Here is a 19,463-nt window from a genome sequence, read left to right on the forward strand (position 1 = left end):
GAAAATGTATGGAGTAAAAAGTACATTATTTTCTTTAGGAATGTAGTGAAGTAAAAGTAAAAGTAGTCAAAAATATAAATATTAAAGTCAAGTACAGATACCCCCAAAAAACTACTTAAATAGTACTTTAAAGTATTTTTACTTAAGTACTTTAAACCACTGCTTAACGCTCTTTCTTAGCTAGCTAGACTATGCACTTGCCTCTGCTAGCAATACACTGTGCTAACATTAGCCTAGACTGGACCACAGAAAATAACAGTTTTAAACAGTTGTAAAAAACCCACTTCTTCCAGACAGAATAGTTCCTGTAGATTCAGACTTACTCATCACCAATCTTTTGTTATGTCTCGTGGGTTTCATAACCACGTCTGTATAACAATTCAATAATGATGAGACAGGAGACAGTTCAACCATTTATCTGGAATGTGAACATCTCAACACATACAAACCCCCATGATGCTCTGCAGCACAACCCCAATATACAACAAATACATAGATAAGTAAATGGACACTAAACAAAACTCATAGAGGAATTTAAATGTTCAGTTGTAGAAAGTAGGGCCATGGGATAGGGTCAGAAAGGTCAGTATGTTTGATAACTGGTTCCAGAGGTGACATAACAAGCATAAGGTCCATTATAACACAGTGAAGTAGAGGTGGGAGCTAAAAGCAGATATGGACAGTGAGACGGTGTGAGGAGGTCAGGGGTGAAACACTAGATCAGGACAGGTAGAAATGGCAGGGCTGGAAATAGACACAGAGACACATTCTGATCATGGCTCAGACCTGACCTGAGACACCCAAACAGAAGATGCCATAGCAAAGTCCTGTCCAGTAGGCTATATGGGATTTCCTTTCATCAAAATACAACACATGGAAATGTGTCCAGTGTGTGTGTGTGTGTGTGTCCAGTGTGTGTGTGTCCAGTGTGTGTGTGTTTGTCCAGTGTGTGTATCAATTGTATTTTTGTGTGTGTGTCCAGTGTGTGTGTGTGTGTGTGTCTAGTGTGTGTGTGTGTCCAGTGTGTGTGTGTTCAGTGTGTGTGTGTCCAGTGTGTGTGTGTGTGTCCAGTGTGTGTGTGTGTGTATGTCCAGTGTGTGTGTGTGTCCAGTGTGTGTCCAGTGTGTGTGTGTCCAGTGTGTGTGCAGTGTGTGTGTGTCCAGTGTGTGTGTGTGTGTGTGTGTGTGTGTGTGTGTGTGTGTGTGTGTGTGTTCAGTGTGTGGGTGTGTCCAGTGTGTGTGTGTGTCCAGTGTGTGTGTGTGTGTGTGTGTCCAGGTGTGTGTGTGTGTGTCTAGTGTGTATGTGTGTCCCAAGTGTGTTTGTGTGTGTGTGTGTGTGTGTCCAGTGTATGTGTGTGTGTGTGTGTGTGTCCGGTGTGAGTGTGTGTGTGTGTGTGTGTGTTTGTCCTGCGTGCGTGTGTCCAGTGTGTGTGTGTGTGTGTGTGTGTGTGTGTTTGTCCAGTGTGTGTGTGTTTGTGTGTGTCCAGTGTGTGTTTGTGTCCAGTGTGTGTGTGTGTGTCCAGTGTATATGTGTGTGTGTGTGTGTCCGGTGTGTGTGTCCAGTGTGTGTGTGTGTGTCCAGTGTGTGTGTGTGTGTCTAGTGTGTGTGTGTATCCAGTGTGTGTGTCCAGTGTGTGTGTGTCCAGTGTGTGTGTGTGTGTGTGTGTGTGTGTGTGTGTGTGTGTGTGTGTGTTTGTGTGTGTCCAGTGTGTGTGTGTGTGTATGTGTCTGGTGTGTGTGTGTGTGTGTCCAGTGTGAGTGTGTCCAGTGTGTGTGTGTCCAGTGTGTGTGTTTGTCCAGTGTGTGTGTGTGTGTGTGTTTGTCCAGTGTGTGTGTGTGTGTGTGTCCAGTGTGTCCAGGTGTGTGTGTGTGTCCCCGGTGTGTGTGTGTCCAGTGTGTGAGTGTGTCCAGTGTGTGTGTGTGTCCAGTGTTTGTGTGTCCAGTGTGTGTGTGTGTCCAATGTGTGTGTGTCCAGTGTGTGTGTGTGTACAGTGTGAGTGTATCCAGTGTGTGTGTGTGTGTGTATGTCCAGTGTGAGTGTGTCCAGTGTGTGTGTTTGTCCAGTGTGTTTGTGTGTGTTTCTAGTGTGTGTGTGTGTCCAGTGTATGTATGTGTGTGTGTGTTTGTGTGTGTGTGTGTGTGTGTGTCCAGAGTGTGTGTCCAGTGTGAGTGTGTCCAGTGTGTGTGTGTGTATTTGTACAGTGTGTGTGTGTGTGTCCAGTGTGTGTGTGTGTGTGTGTATTTGTACAGTGTGTGTGTGTGTGTCCAGTGTGTGTGTGTCCAGTGTGTGTGTTTGTGTGTGTCCATTGTGTGTGTGTGTGTTTGTGTGTGTGTCCAGTGTGTGTGTGTGTGTGTGTGTGTGTGTGTGTGTCCAGTGTGTGTGTGTGTCCAGTGTGTGTGTGTGTCCAGTGTGTGTGTTCATGTGTGTGTGTGTGTGTGTGTGTGTCTAGTGTGTGTATGTGTGTGTGTGTGTGTTTGTCCAGTGTGTGTGTGTGTGTGTGTGTGTGTGTGTGTGTGTGTCCAGTGTGTGTGTGTGTCCAGTGTGTGTGTGTGTTCAGTGTGTGTGTGTGTGTGTCCAGTGTGTGTGTGTGTCCAGTGTGTGTGTGTGTTCAGTGTGTGTGTGTGTGTGTCCAGTGTGTGTGTGTGTTCAGTGTGTGTGTGTGTACAGTGTGTGTGTGTCCAGTGTGTGTGTGTGTGTGTGTGTATGTCCAGTGTGAGTTTGTCCATTGTTTGCGTTTGTCCAGTGTGTGTGTGTGTGTGTGTGTGTGTATTTCCAGTGTGTGTGTGTGTGTGTGTGTGTGTTTGTGTGTGTATGTGTGTGTTTCCAGTGTGTGTGTGTGTGTGTGTGTGTGTGTCTCCAGTGTGTGTGTATCCAGTGTTTGTGTCCAGTGTGTGTGTGTGTGTTTAGTGTGTTTGTGTGTGTGTGTTCACAGTGTGTTTGTGTGTGTGTTGTGTTTGACACAGGGTCACTGAGGCGCCATCATCCCAAACCCTAAACCCTGGATAGAGGGGCTCAGTGAATGTGGAGTGGAATGTGTACAGGTGGGTCAGTGTGTCAGAGGAGACTCTGTAGAAGGACAGAGTGCCGGCTGGCCAGTCCAGATACACTCCTACTCTGTGGGAGCTGGAGGAGGGGACGTCTATGGTAGTGGACTTATTATTGTGACAGGCAGAGTAACTGTTGTCAGAGCAGATCAGACTCCAGGACTTGTCATTGTATCCAATCCCACAGTCATCACCCCATCCTCTCCTGCTGATTCCTTTATATGCCACTCCTATATCAGCCCCTCTCCCACTCCACTCTACCTCCCAGTAACAGCGCCCAGTCAGACCCTCTCTACACAGCACCTGTTCACAGTCCTCAAATCTCTCTGGGTGATCAGGATACGGCTGCTCCTCTCTCCTCCATGTCACCTTTCTGTTCTCCTCAGACAGAGAGAGGAATCTGTTTACTGTGTTTAGGTCCAGTGTGAGATCACAGACATCTGATGGATGAAACCAGACACAATATTAGAAATCATCATCATTCACATTAGAATGTTAACTCACTTTTCACTAATTCATTTCATGTAGATGTTTCTAGGTATCAAAAGGAGAAGTTAAGGTAACTTTAGACTTGTTGAATGATCATATGTTATACTGTATGGTAATATAAAACACACTTATTCCCATTAATTACACACATACACACACACACACACACACACACACACAACCTGAACAAACACACAAACATCCTGAACACACACACACACACACACACATCCTGAACACACACTGGATAAACACACACAAACACATTTCTAATGTAACAGGAACACGCCACACACACAGACACACACATTGTCAAAGCAACTCTTTGTAAACTTTGGTGTCCCTGATTTGTGCTTCTGTAGAACTACAGCTGATATTTAATATGACCAAGTAAGTAATGATGGTGGTCTTTGACTTTGACTTCACTTGAATTAAGACTTATTCTTAGTCATATTCTTCACAGCAGTCAACACTCACATTTTCTAAGTCCAGGTTTCATTCTGTTCTCTCCACCATGTTCCACACTGTAGCGGTAAGCAGAAGAACAGACAGTCATTGTGGGATACACCTGAACTCTACACACACACACACACACACTCACACACACACACACACACAAACAGTAAGTATATACATTTGTCCAAGTGTGTGTGTGTGTGTCCAGTGTGTGTGTGTTTGTGTGTGTGTCCAGTATGTTTTTGTGTTTGTGTGTGTGTGGGTCCAGTGTGTGTGTGTGTGTGTGTGTGTCCAGTGTGTGTGTGTGTGCGTCCAGTGTGTGTGTGTGCGTGTGTGTCCAGTGTGTGTGTGTGTGCATGTGTGGCCATGTGTGTGTGTGTGTGTGTGTGTGTGTGTGTCCAGTGTGTGTGTGTGTCCATTGTGTGTGTGTGTCCAATGTGTGTGTGTATGTCTAGTGTGTGTGTGTGTGTGTGTCTAGTGTGTGTGTGTGTCCAGTGTGAGTGTGTGTTTGTCCAGTGTGTGTGTTTGTCCAGTGTGTGTGTGTGTGTGTGTGCGCGTCCTTTGTGTGTATGTGTCCAGTGTGTGTGTTTACAGTGTGGGTGTGTCCAGTGTGTGTACTGATACACGTAACACACACACACACTGGACACTCACACACACACACACACATACTGGACACTCACACACACACACACACATACTGGACACACACAGACACACACACACACAGGACAAACACACACAGGACAAACACACACACACACCGGACACACACACACACACACACACACACACACACACACACACAGTCTTTATATAACTTAGTCCAAGTGGTGGTCAGAATGTTTGTCTTAACTAGCCTGATAACTCCAACATGTCTGATATGAACATTGACATAAACCCTCTACATACTTGAGTTTCTCCAGTCTGCAGTGTGGATCCTCCAGTCCAGCAGAGAGCAGTCTGACTCCTGAGTCTCCTGGGTGATTGTAGCTCAGGTCCAGCTCTCTCAGGTGTGAGGGGTTTGACTTCAGAGCTGAGACCAGAGAAGCACAGCCTTCCTCTGTGACTAGACAGCGTGACAGCCTGCAAAGAGTCAAATCATATTAAAACCACACTGCTATTCTTTGGTGGTGAAAATAGTGGCAGTATATTTTTACAACCTATTCAGATACATCAGTGTCCTGAAACCCACCATATCCATTCATAAATTAATGTATCATTATTAGAAATGATCAGATTATTGCTTCTAGATAGAACATGTACAGTGAGGGAAAAAAGTATTTGATCCCCTGCTGATTTTGTACGTTTGCCCAATGACAAAGAAATTATCAGTCTATCATTTTAATGGTAGGTTTATTTGAACAGTGAGAGACAGAATAACAACAACAAAATCCAGAAAACGCATGTCAAAAATGTTATAAATTGATTTGCATTTTAATGAGGGAAATAATTATTTGACCCCCTCTCAATCAGAAAGGTTTCTGGCTCCCAGGTGTCTTTTATACAGGTAACGAGCTGAGATTAGGAGCACACTCTTAAAGGGAGTGCTCCTAATCTCAGTTTGTTACCTGTATAAAAGACACCTGTCCACAGAAGCAATCAATCAATCAGATTCCAAACTCTCCACCATGGCCAAGACCAAAGAGCTCTCCAAGGATGTCAGGGACAAGATTGTAGACCTACACAAGGCTGGAATGGGCTACAAGACCATCGCCAAACAATTGGTGAGAAGGTGACAACAGTTGGTGCGATTATTCGCAAATGGAAGAAACACTAAATAACTGTCAATCTCCCTCGGCCTGGGGCTCCATGCAAGATATCACCTCGTGGAGTTGCAATGATTATTTACATTTTAGCAGACGCTCTTATCCAGAGCGACTTACATTTAGTGCATACATAATATTTTTTCATACTGGCCCCCTGTGGGAATCGAACCCACAACCCTGGCATTGCAAATGCCATACCAACCAAACTACATCCCTGCCGGCCATTCCCTCCCCTACCCTAGGCCAATTGAGCGCCGCCCCATGGGTCTCCCGGTCGCGGCCGGCTACGACAGAATCTGGATTTGAACCAGGATCTCTAGTGGCACAGCTAGCACTGCGATGCAGTGCCTTAGACCACTGCGCCACTCAGGAGAATTACAGGAATTACAGGAACTACAGGAACTACAGGAATTATGAGAACAGTGAGGAATCAGCCCAGAACTACACGGGAGGATCTTGTCAATGATCCCAAGGCAGCTGGGACCATAGTCACCAAGAAAACAATTGGTAACACACTATGCCAGGGTTCTTCAATTCCGGTCCTGGAGGGCCGAAACACCTCTGTTTTTCATCCTCTCCTTCTAATCAGGGGCTAATTCAGACCTGGGACACCAGGTGAGTGCAATTAACTACCAGGTAGAAATAAAAAAAAACACAAGTGTTTCGGCCCTCCAGGACCGGAATTGAAGAACCCTGCACTATGCCGTGAAAGGACTGAAATCCTGCAGCGCCCGCAAGGTCCCCCTGCTCAAGAAAGCACTTATACAGGCCCGTCTGAAGTTTGCCAATGAACATCTGAATGATTCAGAGGAGAACTGGGTGAAAGTATTGTGGTCAGATGAGACCAACAACTAGGTCTTTGGCATCAACTCAACTCACCGTGTTTGGAGGAGGAGGAATGCTGCCTATGACCCCAAGAACACCATCCCCACCGTCAAACATGGAGTTGGAAACATTATGCTTTGGGGGTGTTTTTCTGCTAAGGGGACAGGACAACTTCACCGCATCAAAGGGATGATGGACGGGGCCATGTACCGTCAAATCTTGGATGAGAACCTCCTTCCCTCAGTCAGGGCATTGAAAATGGGTCGTGGATGGGTATTCCAGCATGACAATGACTCAAAACACACGGCCAAGGCAACAAAGGAGTGGCTCAAGAAGAAGCACATTAAGGTCCTGGAGTGGCCTAGCCAGTCTCCAGACCTTAATCCCATAGAAAATCTGTGGAGGGAGCTGAAGGTTCGAGTTGCCAAACGTCAGCCTCAAAACCTAATGACTTGGAGAAGATCTGCAAAGAGGAGTGGGACAAAATCCCTCCTGAGATGTGTGCAAACCTGGTGGCCAACTACAAGAAACGTCTGACCTCTGATTGCCAACAAGGGTTTTGCCACCAAGTACTAAGTCATGTTTTGCAGAGGGGTCAAATACTTATTTCCCTCATTAAAATGCAAATCAATTTATAACATTTTTGACATGCGTTTTTCTGGATTTCTTTATTGTTATTCTGTCTCTCACTGTTCAAATAAACCTATCATTAAAATTATGGACTGATCATCTCTTTGTCAGTGGGCAAACGTACAAAATCAGCAGGGGATGAAATACTTTTTTCCCTCACTGTATAGTACAAATATTTGAGTAGACTGACCAGAGCAGTTTAAAAAGCAGTATCAGTCAAAAGACAGACGGTGAGGTATCAGATTTAGATTGTATGAGTATACAGTCCACACCATATCTATTTTGACAGAGAAGCTAACATTTCAAATGAAAGCACTTTATGTATCTAGTCCCCCCATTTGAAGAAGTCAAAAGTATTCTGACCAATTCACTTCAAGTGTATTACAGTTTTTTACGATTGTTTACACACTAAAATTAAAATTTCCACACAATTAGCAAAATTGGACTCCAATGAGCAAAACACCTCCACAGATTTACACAACATTACACACAATGTCCGCCTCACCCTTTTTGAAAAACATTACACACAGTGATTTGTAAAACTCTACACACATTTTCACACCTTAGACACAGATAAGGATCGTGAGGTTACTTTCTTGTAATTACAAAGCACCGGATTGCCAATTACCACACTAATGAACGAATTGGATAAACACATCTACCAGGTGTGGAAGCACACATGTGCTAATTTGAAAACGCAGCACTCAGGTGTGCTATAAAAGGCAGCAGGTGAGTTCACTTGTCTTCAACAAAAATCGAAGGAGTTAGAAGAAGAAGAAGAAGAGTGAGAATGAGAGGGGGAGCTCAAAGAGGAGATGAAGGCGGTAGAGGAAGAGGAGAAGGAGGTAGAAGAAGAGGCATAGGTAGAGGAGAAGGTAGAGGAAGAGAAGGAGGTAGAGGAAGACACCTAGGTAGAGGAAGAGGTAGAGAAGGACTTGAAGAGTTGATAGAACCTGAACAAAGAAGACGAGGACCAAATTTGACTCGAGAAATCCGTGCAACACTTATTGACCATGTTATCAACCATGGACTGACACTGATGGAAGCTGGACAAAGAGTTCAACCAAATCTCAGCAGAAATACTGTTGCGTCAGTAATTCGGACATTTCATCGAGAAAACAGGTAAGCTAACCACACAGTATACATTGAAACTGAAGCTTGTATAATCAATATTGTTTACTGTGACATTTGACAGTAGGCTGCATATATATATATATATATTTATTTATTTTTATCTTATTTTGTTTTTACATAGGATTGAGGGTCGAGGACACCAAGGTGGAAGGGGCCCTATGTTTAGTCGTGCACAAGAGGCCGCCATTGTGAACATGGTTTTGGCCAATAATTGTATCAGGCTACGAGAAATCCAAGCCAATATCATCAATGATGACAATATTTTCAATAACATCCAACGAGTCTCTCTGTCAACATTAGGTCGAATCCTAAAGAAAAATCAAATATACATGAAGCAACTGTATCGGGTACCATTTGACAGAAATTCAGAGAGAGTGAAACATCTGCGCAATGAGTATGTGGAGGTATGCATTGTTCATCTGACTATGGTGTGGTATCATGCACTGCTCATAATGTTCTGTCACAAAAAAATACTGTGCTATAGATATTGAATAGCATCCTATTTTCTTTAATGTGTTTCAGAGAGTCTTGCAAATGGATGCTGCTGAAATTCAACATGAATTTATATATGTGGATGAGGCTGGATTTAACCTTGCAAAAACAAGAAGAAGAGGGAGAAATGTAATTGGGCACAGGGCAATCACCAATGTGCCAGGGCAGCGAGGGGTAACATCACCCTTTGCGCTGCTATCACACAAAATGGGGTCCTCCACCACCATGTAAATCTGGGACCCTATAATGCAAATCTGATACTTGCATTTCTTGACCGATTGCATGAGATTGTCACAGCATTACACCAAGTGGACCAGATGCGGTACATTGTCGTTTGGGACAATGTCTCATTTCATCGGGCTGCTCTAGTCCAGAACTGGTTCCATGATCACCCTGATTTTGAAGTTTTATACCTTCCCCCCATACTCCCCCTTCCTGAATCCTATAGAATAATTTTTTTCAGCGTGGCGGTGGAAGGTATATGACCTGCGGCCTTATGACCGTTTGCCCCCTCATTCAGGCCATGGAACAGGCATGTGATCTTATTGAAGCAGCTTCAGTGCAGGGGTGGATTCGTCACACAAGGCGATACTTCCAACGGTGCCTTGCCAATGAAGACATAGCCTGTGATGTGGATGAAATGTTATGGCCTGATCCAGCCAGACGGAGAGACGGATAGTTACAGTATTCTTGTTGCTTTTACAGTAGTTTTCTTTCATTTCTGTTTACTTTTACTTAACTTTTCTTCAGAGTCAAAGTGTATGTACTGTAATTCATGCAGTAATTTTTATTTGTCTGCGGATTTTATTTGTTTACAGTCATTGATATCATTGTTGGTTGATTACTGTAACTGATTATGGTAAGAAATACTGTAAGTATTGAAATAAATACTTGAAATATTCAGTCTGCAGCATCAAGTGTTGTGCAGTGCTTGGTAAGGTTATAGTAGGCCTACAGTATTTGTCTACATTCTCCTTATATCTCAAAACAAATCATGAATAATGTTGTGAGTTTCTCACTATTTTTTGTCACCTAAATTATCTCTCACATACAGTAAGAATGTCTGGCCAAAAATATATATATATATTTTTTACAAATGTGTTTTTTATTTATCACAGCAGTGTGAAACTGGCTGCAATAGTGTATGATCATTGATGACTGTGTTGGTTAAATGAAAACAAATAGCATTTTCACAAATATGTGTATATGTTTTGACTGAAGTGTGTATGTTTTGACTGAAGTGTGTCATTTTGCAAAACAATCTAGGAATTTTGCTAATTGATTGTGGTGTTTGGATAATTGTGATTATATTTTGACAAAAATAACTCTGTTTTCAAAATCGCGTGTAAACAATTGAAAAAAACTGTAAAGTAGTCAAAGGTTTAGTATTTGGTCCCAAACTCGTTGGTTGCATTTGCAGTTTGTTTTGGTTGTGTTTTGGGTTATGTTTTGCCCAATAGTAACTGAATGGTGGATGATGACTGCATACATTTTCTATCTAAGTGAGTACATAACATGTTTCTAAACATTACTAAATGAATCCTGATGATGCCATGATTAAGAAAAATTATGAATTAATCATTAATAATAATGAGTGAGAGAGTTCCAGAGGCTACAACAAAACATACTAACCTCTCACCATTAACATAAAATAAAGGGTGACATTCTGTAATTCCACCTAAAATGAAACATTTTATCTCAAATCCAAAATGCTGGAGCATAGCGCCAAATTAAAAACTGTAAGCTTCACTGTCCAAACACATATGGTGTGGACTATGTGTGCCTGGTAAACACATGTGGATCTGGTGAACAGTTATCACTTGTTGACCAACTACAGGAATACTGACCTCAGAGTCTCCAGTTTACAGTGGGGATTCCCCAGTCCAGCAGAGAGCAGCTTCACTCCTGAATCCTTTAGGTCATTGTAGCTCAGGTCCAGCTCTCTCAGGTGTGAGGGGTTTGACTTCAGAGCTGAGACCAGAGAAGCACAGCCTTCCTCTGTGACTAGACAGTGTGACAGCCTGCAAAGAGTCAAATCATATTAAAACCACACTGCTATTCTTTGGCGGTGAAAATAGTGGCAGTATATTTTTTCAACATATTCAGATACATCAGTGTCCTGAAACCTGCCATATCTATTCATAAATTAATGTATCATTATTAGAAATGATCAGATTATTGCTTCTAGATAGAACATGTACAGTGAGGGAAAAAAGTATTTGATCCCCTGCTGATTTTGTACGTTTGCCCACTGACAAAGAAATGATCAGTCTATCATTTTAATGGTAGGTTTATTTGAACAGTGAGAGACAGAATAACAACAACAAAATCCAGAAAAACGCATGTCAAAAATGTTATAAATTGATTTGCATTTTAATGAGGGAAATAATTATTTGACCCCCTCTCAATCAGAAAGGTTTCTGGCTCCCAGGTGTCGATTTTTTATACAGGTAACGAGCTGAGATTAGGAGCACACTCTTAAAGGGGAGTGCTCCTAATCTCAGCTTGTTACCTGTATAAAAGACACCTGTCCACAGAAGCAATCAATCAATCAGATTCCAAACTCTCCACCATGGCCAAGACCAAAGAGCTCTCCAAGGATGTCAGGGACAAGATTGTAGACCTACACAAGGCTGGAATGGGCTACAAGACCATCGCCAAACAATTGGTGAGAAGGTGACAACAGTTGGTGCGATTATTCGCAAATGGAAGAAACACTAAATAACGGTCAATCTCCCTCGGCCTGGGGCTCCATGCAAGATATCACCTCGTGGAGTTGCAATGATTATTTACATTTTAGCAGACGCTCTTATCCAGAGCGACTTACATTTAGTGCATGCAATATATTTTTTATTTTTTTCATACTGGCCCCCTGTGGGAATCGAACCCACAACTCTGGCATTGCAAATGCCATGCTCTACCAACTGAGCTACATCACTGCCAGCCATTCCCTCCCCTACCTGGACCAATTGTGCGCCGCCCCATGGGTCTCCCGGTCGCGGCCAGCTACGACAGAGCCTGGATTTGAACCAGGATCTCTTGTGGCACAGCTAGCACTGCGATGCAGTGCCTTAGACCACTGCGCCACTCAGGAGAATTACAGGAATTACAGGAACTACAGGAACTACAGGAATTATGAGAACAGTGAGGAATCAGCCCAGAACTACACGGGAGGATCTTGTCAATGATCCCAAGGCAGCTGGGACCATAGTCACCAAGAAAACAATTGGTAACACACTATGCCAGGGTTCTTCACATTCCGGTCCTGGAGTGCCGAAACACCTCTGTTTTTCATCCTCTCCTTATAATCAGGGGCTAATTCAGACCTGGGACACCAGGTGAGTGCAATTAACTACCAGGTAGAAATAAAAAAACACAAGTGTTTCGGCACTCCAGGACCGGAATTGAAGAACCCTGCACTATGCCGTGAAAGGACTGAAATCCTGCAGCGCCCGCAAGGTCCCCCTGCTCAAGAAAGCACTTATACAGGCCCGTCTGAAGTTTGCCAATGAACATCTGAATGATTCAGAGGAGAACTGGGTGAAAGTATTGTGGTCAGATGAGACCAAAAACTAGGTCTTTGGCATCAACTCAACTCGCCGTGTTTGGAGGAGGAGGAATGCTGCCTATGACCCCAAGAACACCATCCCCACCGTCAAACATGGAGTTGGAAACATTATGCTTTGGGGGGTGTTTTTCTGCTAAGGGGACAGGACAACTTCACCGCATCAAAGGGACGATGGACGGGCCATGTACCGTCAAATCTTGGATGAGAACCTCCTTCCCTCAGTCAGGGCATTGAAAATGGGTCGTGGATGGGTATTCCAGCATGACAATGACCCAAAACACACGGCCAAGGCAACAAAGGAGTGGCTCAAGAAGAAGCACATTAAGGTCCTGGAGTGGCCTAGCCAGTCTCCAGACCTTAATCCCATAGAAAATCTGTGGAGGGAGCTGAAGGTTCGAGTTGCCAAACGTCAGCCTCAAAACCTTAATGACTTGGAGAAGATCTGCAAAGAGGAGTGGGACAAAATCCCTCCTGAGATGTGTGCAAAACCTGGTGGCCAACTACAAGAAACGTCTGACCTCTGATTGCCAACAAGGGTTTTGCCACCAAGTACTAAGTCATGTTTTGCAGAGGGGTCAAATACTTATTTCCCTCATTAAAAATGCAAATCAATTTATAACATTTTTGACATGCGTTTTTCTGGATTTCTTTATTGTTATTCTGTCTCTCACTGTTCAAATAAACCTATCATTAAAATTATGGACTGATCATGTCTTTGTCAGTGGGCAAACGTACAAAATTAGCAGGGGATCAAATACTTTTTTCCCTCACTGTATAGTACAAATATTTGAGTAGACTGACCAGAGCAGTTTAAAAAGCAGTATCAGTCAAAAGACAGACGGTGAGGTATCAGATTTAGATTGTATTGAGTATACAGTCCACACCATATCTATTTTGACAGAGAAGCTAACATTTCAAATGAAAGCACTTTATGTATCTAGTCCCCCCATTTGAAGAAGTCAAAAGTATTCTGACCAATTCACTTCAAGTGTATTAAAGTAGTCAAAGGTTTAGTATTTGGTCCCAAACTCGTTGGTTGCATTTGCAGTTTGTTTTGGTTGTGTTTTTGGGTTATGATTTTCCCCAATAGTAACTGAATGGTGGATGATGACTGGATTAATTTTCTGTCTAAGTGAGTAGATAACATGTTTCTAAACATTACTAAATGAATCCTGATGATGCTATGATTAAGAAAAATTATGAATTAATCATTAATAATAATGAGTGAGAGAGTTCCAGAGGCTACAACAAAACATACTAACCTCTCACCATTAACATAAAATAAAAGGTGACATTCTGTAATTCCACCTAATATGAAACATTTTATCTCAAATCCAAAATGCTGGAGCATAGCGCCAAATTAAAAACTGTTAGCTTCACTGTCCAAACACATATGGTATGGACAATGTGTGCCTGGTAAACACACGTGGATCTGGTGAACAGTTATCACTTGTTGACCAACTACAGGATTACTGACCTCAGAGTCTCCAGTTTACAGTGGGGATTCCCCAGTCCAGCAGAGAGCAGATTCACTCCTGAATCCTTCAGGTCATTGTAGCTCAGGTCCAGCTCTCTCAGGTGTGAGGGGTTTGACCTCAGAGCTGAGACCAGAGAATCACAGCCTTCCTCTGTGACTAAACAGTGTGACAGCCTGCAAAGAGTCAAATCATATTAAAACCACACTGCTATTCTTTGGCGGTGAAAATAGTGGCAGTATATTTTTTCAACATATTCAGATACATCAGTGTCCTGAAACCTGCCATATCTATTCATAAATTAATGTATCATTATTAGAAATGATCAGATTATTGCTTCTAGATAGAACATGTACAGTGAGGGAAAAAAATATTTGATCCCCTGCTGATTTTGTACGTTTGCCCACTGACAAAGAAATTATCAGTCTATCATTTTAATGGTAGGTTTATTTGAACAGTGAGAGACAGAATAACAACAACAAAATCCAGAAAAACGCATGTCAAAAATGTTATAAATTGATTTGCATTTTAATGAGGGAAATAATTATTTGACCCCCTCTCAATCAGAAAGGTTTCTGGCTCCCAGGTGTCTTTTATACAGGTAACGAGCTGAGATTAGGAGCACACTCTTAAAGGGAGTGCTCCTAATCTCAGTTTGTTACCTGTATAAAAGACACCTGTCCACAGAAGCAATCAATCAATCAGATTCCAAACTCTCCACCATGGCCAAGACCAAAGAGCTCTCCAAGGATGTCAGGGACAAGATTGTAGACCTACACAAGGCTGGAATGGGATACAAGACCATCGCCAAACAATTGGTGAGAAGGTGACAACAGTTGGTGCGATTATTCGCAAATGGAAGAAACACAAAATAACTGTCAATCTCCCTCGGCCTGGGGCTCCATGCAAGATATCACCTTGTGGAGTTGCAATGATTATTTACATTTTAACAGACGCTCTTATCCAGAGCAACTTACATTTAGTGCATGCAATACTTATTTTTATTTTTTTCATACTGGCCCCCTGTGGGAATCGAACCCACAACCCTGGCATTGCAAATGCCATGCTCTACCAACTGAGCTAGATCCCTGCCGGCCATTCCCTCCCCTACCCTGGACGACGCTGGGCCAATTATGCGCCGCCCCATGGGTCTCCCGGTCGCGGCCGGCTACGACAGAGCCTGGATTTGAACCAGGATCTCTAGTGGCACAGACCACTGCGCCACTCAGGAGAATTACAGGAATTACAGGATCTACAGGAACTACAGGAATTATGAGAACAGTGAGGAATCAGCCCAGAACTACACGGGAGGATCTTGTCAATGATCCCAAGGCAGCTGGGACCATAGTCACCAAGAAAACAATTGGTAACACACTATGCCAGGGTTCTTCAATTCCGGTCCTGGAGGGCCGAAACACCTCTGTTTTTCATCCTCTCCTTATAATCAGGGGCTAATTCAGACCTGGGACACCAGGTGAGTGCAATTAACTACCAGGTAGAAATGAAAAAAAACACAAGTGTTTCGGCACTCCAGGACCGGAATTGAAGAACCCCTGCACTATGCCGTGAAAGGACTGAAATCCTGCAGCGCCCGCAAGGTCCCCCTGCTCAAGAAAGCACTTATACAGGCCCGTCTGAAGTTTGCCAATGAACATCTGAATGATTCAGAGGAGAACTGGGTGAAAGTATTGTGGTCAGATGAGACCAAAAACTAGGTCTTTGGCATCAACTCAACTCGCCGTGTTTGGAGGAGGAATGCTGCCTATGACCCCAAGAACACCATCCCCACCGTCAAACATGGAGGTGGAAACATTATGCTTTGGGGGTGTTTTTCTGCTAAGGGGACAGGACAACTTCACCGCATCAAAGGGACGATGGACGGGGCCATGTACCGTCAAATCTTGGATGAGAACCTCCTTCCCTCAGTCAGGGCATTGAAAATGGGTCGTGGATGGGTATTCCAGCATGACAATGACCCAAAACACACGGCCAAGGCAACAAAGGAGTGGCTCAAGAAGAAGCATATTAAGGTCCTGGAGTGGCCTAGCCAATGTATAACATTTTTGACATGCGTTTTTCTGGATTTCTTTATTGTTATTCTGTCTCTCACTGTTCAAATAAACCTATCATTAAAATTATGGACTGATCATGTCTTTGTCAGTGGGCAAACGTACAAAATCAGCAGGGGATCAAATACTTTTTTCCCTCACTGTATAGTACAAATATTTGAGTAGACTGACCAGAGCAGTTTAAAAAGCAGTATCAGTCAAAAGACAGACGGTGAGGTATCAGATTTAGATTGTATTGAGTATACAGTCCACACCATATCTATTTTGACAGAGAAGCTAACATTTCAAATGAAAGCACTTTATGTATCTAGTCCCCCCATTTGAAGAAGTCAAAAGTATTCTGACCAATTCACTTCAAGTGTATTAAAGTAGTCAAAGGTTTAGTATTTGGTCCCAAACTCGTTGGTTGCATTTGCAGTTTTGTTTTGGTTGTGTTTTGGGTTATGTTTTGCCCAATAGTAACTGAATGGTGGATGACGACTGGATTAATATTCTGTTTAAGTGAGTAGATAACATGTTTCTAAACACTACTAAATTAATCCTGATAATGCCATGATTAATACAAATTATGAATGAATCATGAACAATTATGAATGAGAAAGTTACAGAGGCTACAACAAAACATGCTAACCTCTCACCATTACCAATAACAGAGGGGGTATGATCCTTGTTCCTCTGTAACTTTCTCATTCATCATCATTCACGATTCATTCATGATTATTCATAATCATGGTAGCATCCACATGAATGTAGAAGTGTTCAGAAACATCTTCTATTCTTACTGACAATACAAGTGAAGTGACTCCAAAATGACAGGACATTATTCACCATTCAGTTTCTATTGGGAAAAACATAATCCAAAACACAACCAAGACAAACTGCAAATCTATTCAACAAGTTTGTAGAATTACAAGATTGATGTAATCAATGCAGGCAAAGAATATTCAAAGACCAAACACTAAACTTTGGACTAAATTAAATTGTCCAAATACTTATGACTTTTTCAAATGGTAGAACTAGAGAACTACATACATTAAGTGCTTTCATATCCAAACGGTAAAACAGGTATGTATGAATACCCTCAAATAAAAAGTGACATTCTGTACGGTCGCCTAATATGAAACAATTTCAAATCCAAAATGATGGAGCATAGCGCCAAATGTAAAACTGTAAGCTTCACTGTCCAAACACATATGGTGTGGACTATGTGTGCCTGGTAAATACATGTGGATCTGGTGAACAGTTATCACTTGTTGACCAACTACAGGAATACTGACCTCAGAGTCTCCAGTTTACAGTGGGGATTCCCCAGTCCAGCAGAGAGCAGCTTCACTCCTGAATCCTTCAGGTCATTGTTACTCAGATCCAGCTCTCTCAGGTGTGAGGGGTTTGAACTGAGAGCTGAGGCCAACACTTCACAGGATGTGTCTGTGAGTTTACAGCCAGTGAGTCTGTCAACAGAGTAAATACCATGAGGGACAGGTTGTATTAAAATGTTACATTTAGCTTCCCTGCTTACAGTTAACTCTGCACTAATAATGTGAACACTGTGTATAGATGTCTCAATGCTACAACTTTTCTGATCCGTTTGTTTAAGACTTTTCAGCTGATAGAAAGTTTAGTCAGCCAATGAAAATATTGTTGTTCTTACATACAGTAAAGTTTGGTCTGAGGGATAGTCACATGAGTACTTACAGAGCCAGTCAGCCAATAAAAATGCTGCTGTAACTACAATGTATTTTGGTGTGGGATATTTCCATGAATACTTACAGAGCTTTCCTGCAGCCTCTCACAGCTGGGAGCAGTCTCCTACGACCCTCCTCTGATGTCTTGTATACCTTCAGGTCAAACACATCCAGAACCTCCTCTGATATCTGTAGCATGTAGGCCAGCGCTGAACACTGAGAAAGTGTGAGATTTTTGGATCTCTTCTCTGACCTCAAGTACGCTTGGATTTCCTCCTGTACTGAATGGTCTTTCATCTCTATCAGACAGTGGAAGAGATTGATGCACCTCTCAGGGGAGATGTTCTTCCTCTGCATCACCTTAAGGGATCGGATTGTTTTCTGGACGCTCTCTGGACTGCTTTCTGTCAGTGTCACCAGACCTCGTAGGAGTTTCTGATTGGACTCCAGTGACATGCCATGAAGGAAGCGGACAAAGAGGTCCAGGTGTCCGTTCTTGCTCTCCAAGGCTTTATCCACGGTACTCTTCAGCAGCTCATGCAAGGTTAGCTCTTCAGATGCAGCTCTAGACTTTCTCTTGAGGAAGGGCTTCAGTGCATCCATGTTCTTGGTTGTGTAACAATGGTACATGTAGACAGCTGAGAGAAACTCCTGAATGCTCAGATGAACAAAGCAGTACACCACTCTCTGAAATAACACAGACTCTTCTTTAAAGATTTGTGTGCACACTCCTGAGTACACTGAGGCTTCTTTGACATCAATGCCACACTCTTTCAGGTCTTCTTCATAGAACATGAGATTACCCTTCTCCAGATTTTCAAACGCCAGCTTCCCCAGCTTCAGAATAATTTCCTTATCTGACTCCATGAGCTCCTGTTGATCCATCTCATCTCTTCCATGATATTTCTGGCTCTTCAGGCTGGTCTGAATGAGCAGGAAGTGTATTGACATCTCAGTCAGAGTCGTGGGCATCTCTCTCCTCTTGTCTGTACTCAAAATGTGTTCAAGGACTGTTGCAGAAATCCAACAGAAGACTGGCATGTGGCACATGATGTGGAGGCTCCTTGATGTCTTTATGTGTGAGATGATTCTGCTGGCCAGGTCCTCATCACTGAATCTCTTCCTGAAGTACTCCTCCTTCTGTGGGTCATTGAACCCTCGTACCTCTGTCACCTGGTCAACACACTTAGGGGGATCTGATTGGTTGCTGCTGGTCGGGGAGGTTATCCATAGGAGAGCAGAGGGAAGCAGATTCCCCTTGATGAGGTTTGTCAGCAGAACATCGACAGACGATGTCTGGGTGACATCAGACACCTTTAAATTGTGCTGGAAATCCAATGGAAGTCTGCTTTCATCCAAACCATCAAAGATGAACATAGCTTTACAGGCAGTGAGTTTCTTTGCATTGCCTATGTCTAGTTCTGTGTGGAAGCCATTTAAAAGTCCAAGAAGACTGTACTTGAGATCTTTAATCAAGTTCAGCTCCCGGAAAGGAAGCACAAATATGATCTCCACATCTTGGTTCGCCTTCTCTTCAGCCCAGTCTAGGATGAACTTCTGCACAGAGACTGTTTTTCCGATGCCAGCGATGCCCTTCGTCAGCACAGTTCTGATGCTTCTCTCTTGGCCTGGTAAGGGTTTAAAGATGTCATTGCAGTGGATTGCTGTGTCATGTGAGGTTGGTGTCCTGGATGCTGTCTCTAGCTGCCACACCTCATGTTCATTGTTAACCCCTTCACTCTCTCCTTCTGTGATGTAGAGCTCTGTGTAAATCCTGTTGAGGGGGAGTTTGGTTCCCTGCTTTTTCCATGCCTTCTATCACACATT

General features: G+C 43.0%; 1 protein-coding gene and 1 long non-coding RNA gene across 2 annotated transcripts in view; one reads left to right on the plus strand and one right to left on the minus strand.

The window, feature by feature from the left end:
• Window positions 1-18,616, minus strand: part of LOC123483118 (NACHT, LRR and PYD domains-containing protein 14-like) — a 34,288-nt gene extending 15,672 nt beyond the window's left edge. The window contains exons 1-5 of the mRNA XM_045212608.1: window positions 17,722-18,616; window positions 17,229-17,402; window positions 13,885-14,058; window positions 10,687-10,860; window positions 4,904-5,075 (exon numbers count right to left, since the gene is read on the minus strand). Coding sequence (XP_045068543.1) covers window positions 4,904-5,075; window positions 10,687-10,860; window positions 13,885-14,058; window positions 17,229-17,402; window positions 17,722-18,608 — 1,581 coding nt within the window. The 5' untranslated portion in view covers window positions 18,609-18,616. The remainder of the gene's footprint in view (window positions 1-4,903; window positions 5,076-10,686; window positions 10,861-13,884; window positions 14,059-17,228; window positions 17,403-17,721) is intronic.
• On the plus strand, window positions 8,090-9,006 carry LOC123483114. Its single transcript, XR_006658078.1, has 3 exons — window positions 8,090-8,335; window positions 8,469-8,751; window positions 8,870-9,006. It is a non-coding gene; the product is annotated as an uncharacterized LOC123483114 (long non-coding RNA).
• Window positions 18,617-19,463: the final 847 nt, after the last annotated feature.

The sequence above is a fragment of the Coregonus clupeaformis genome, unplaced genomic scaffold, assembly GCF_020615455.1.
Source record: "Coregonus clupeaformis isolate EN_2021a unplaced genomic scaffold, ASM2061545v1 scaf0031, whole genome shotgun sequence".
NCBI lineage: Eukaryota > Metazoa > Chordata > Actinopteri > Salmoniformes > Salmonidae > Coregonus > Coregonus clupeaformis.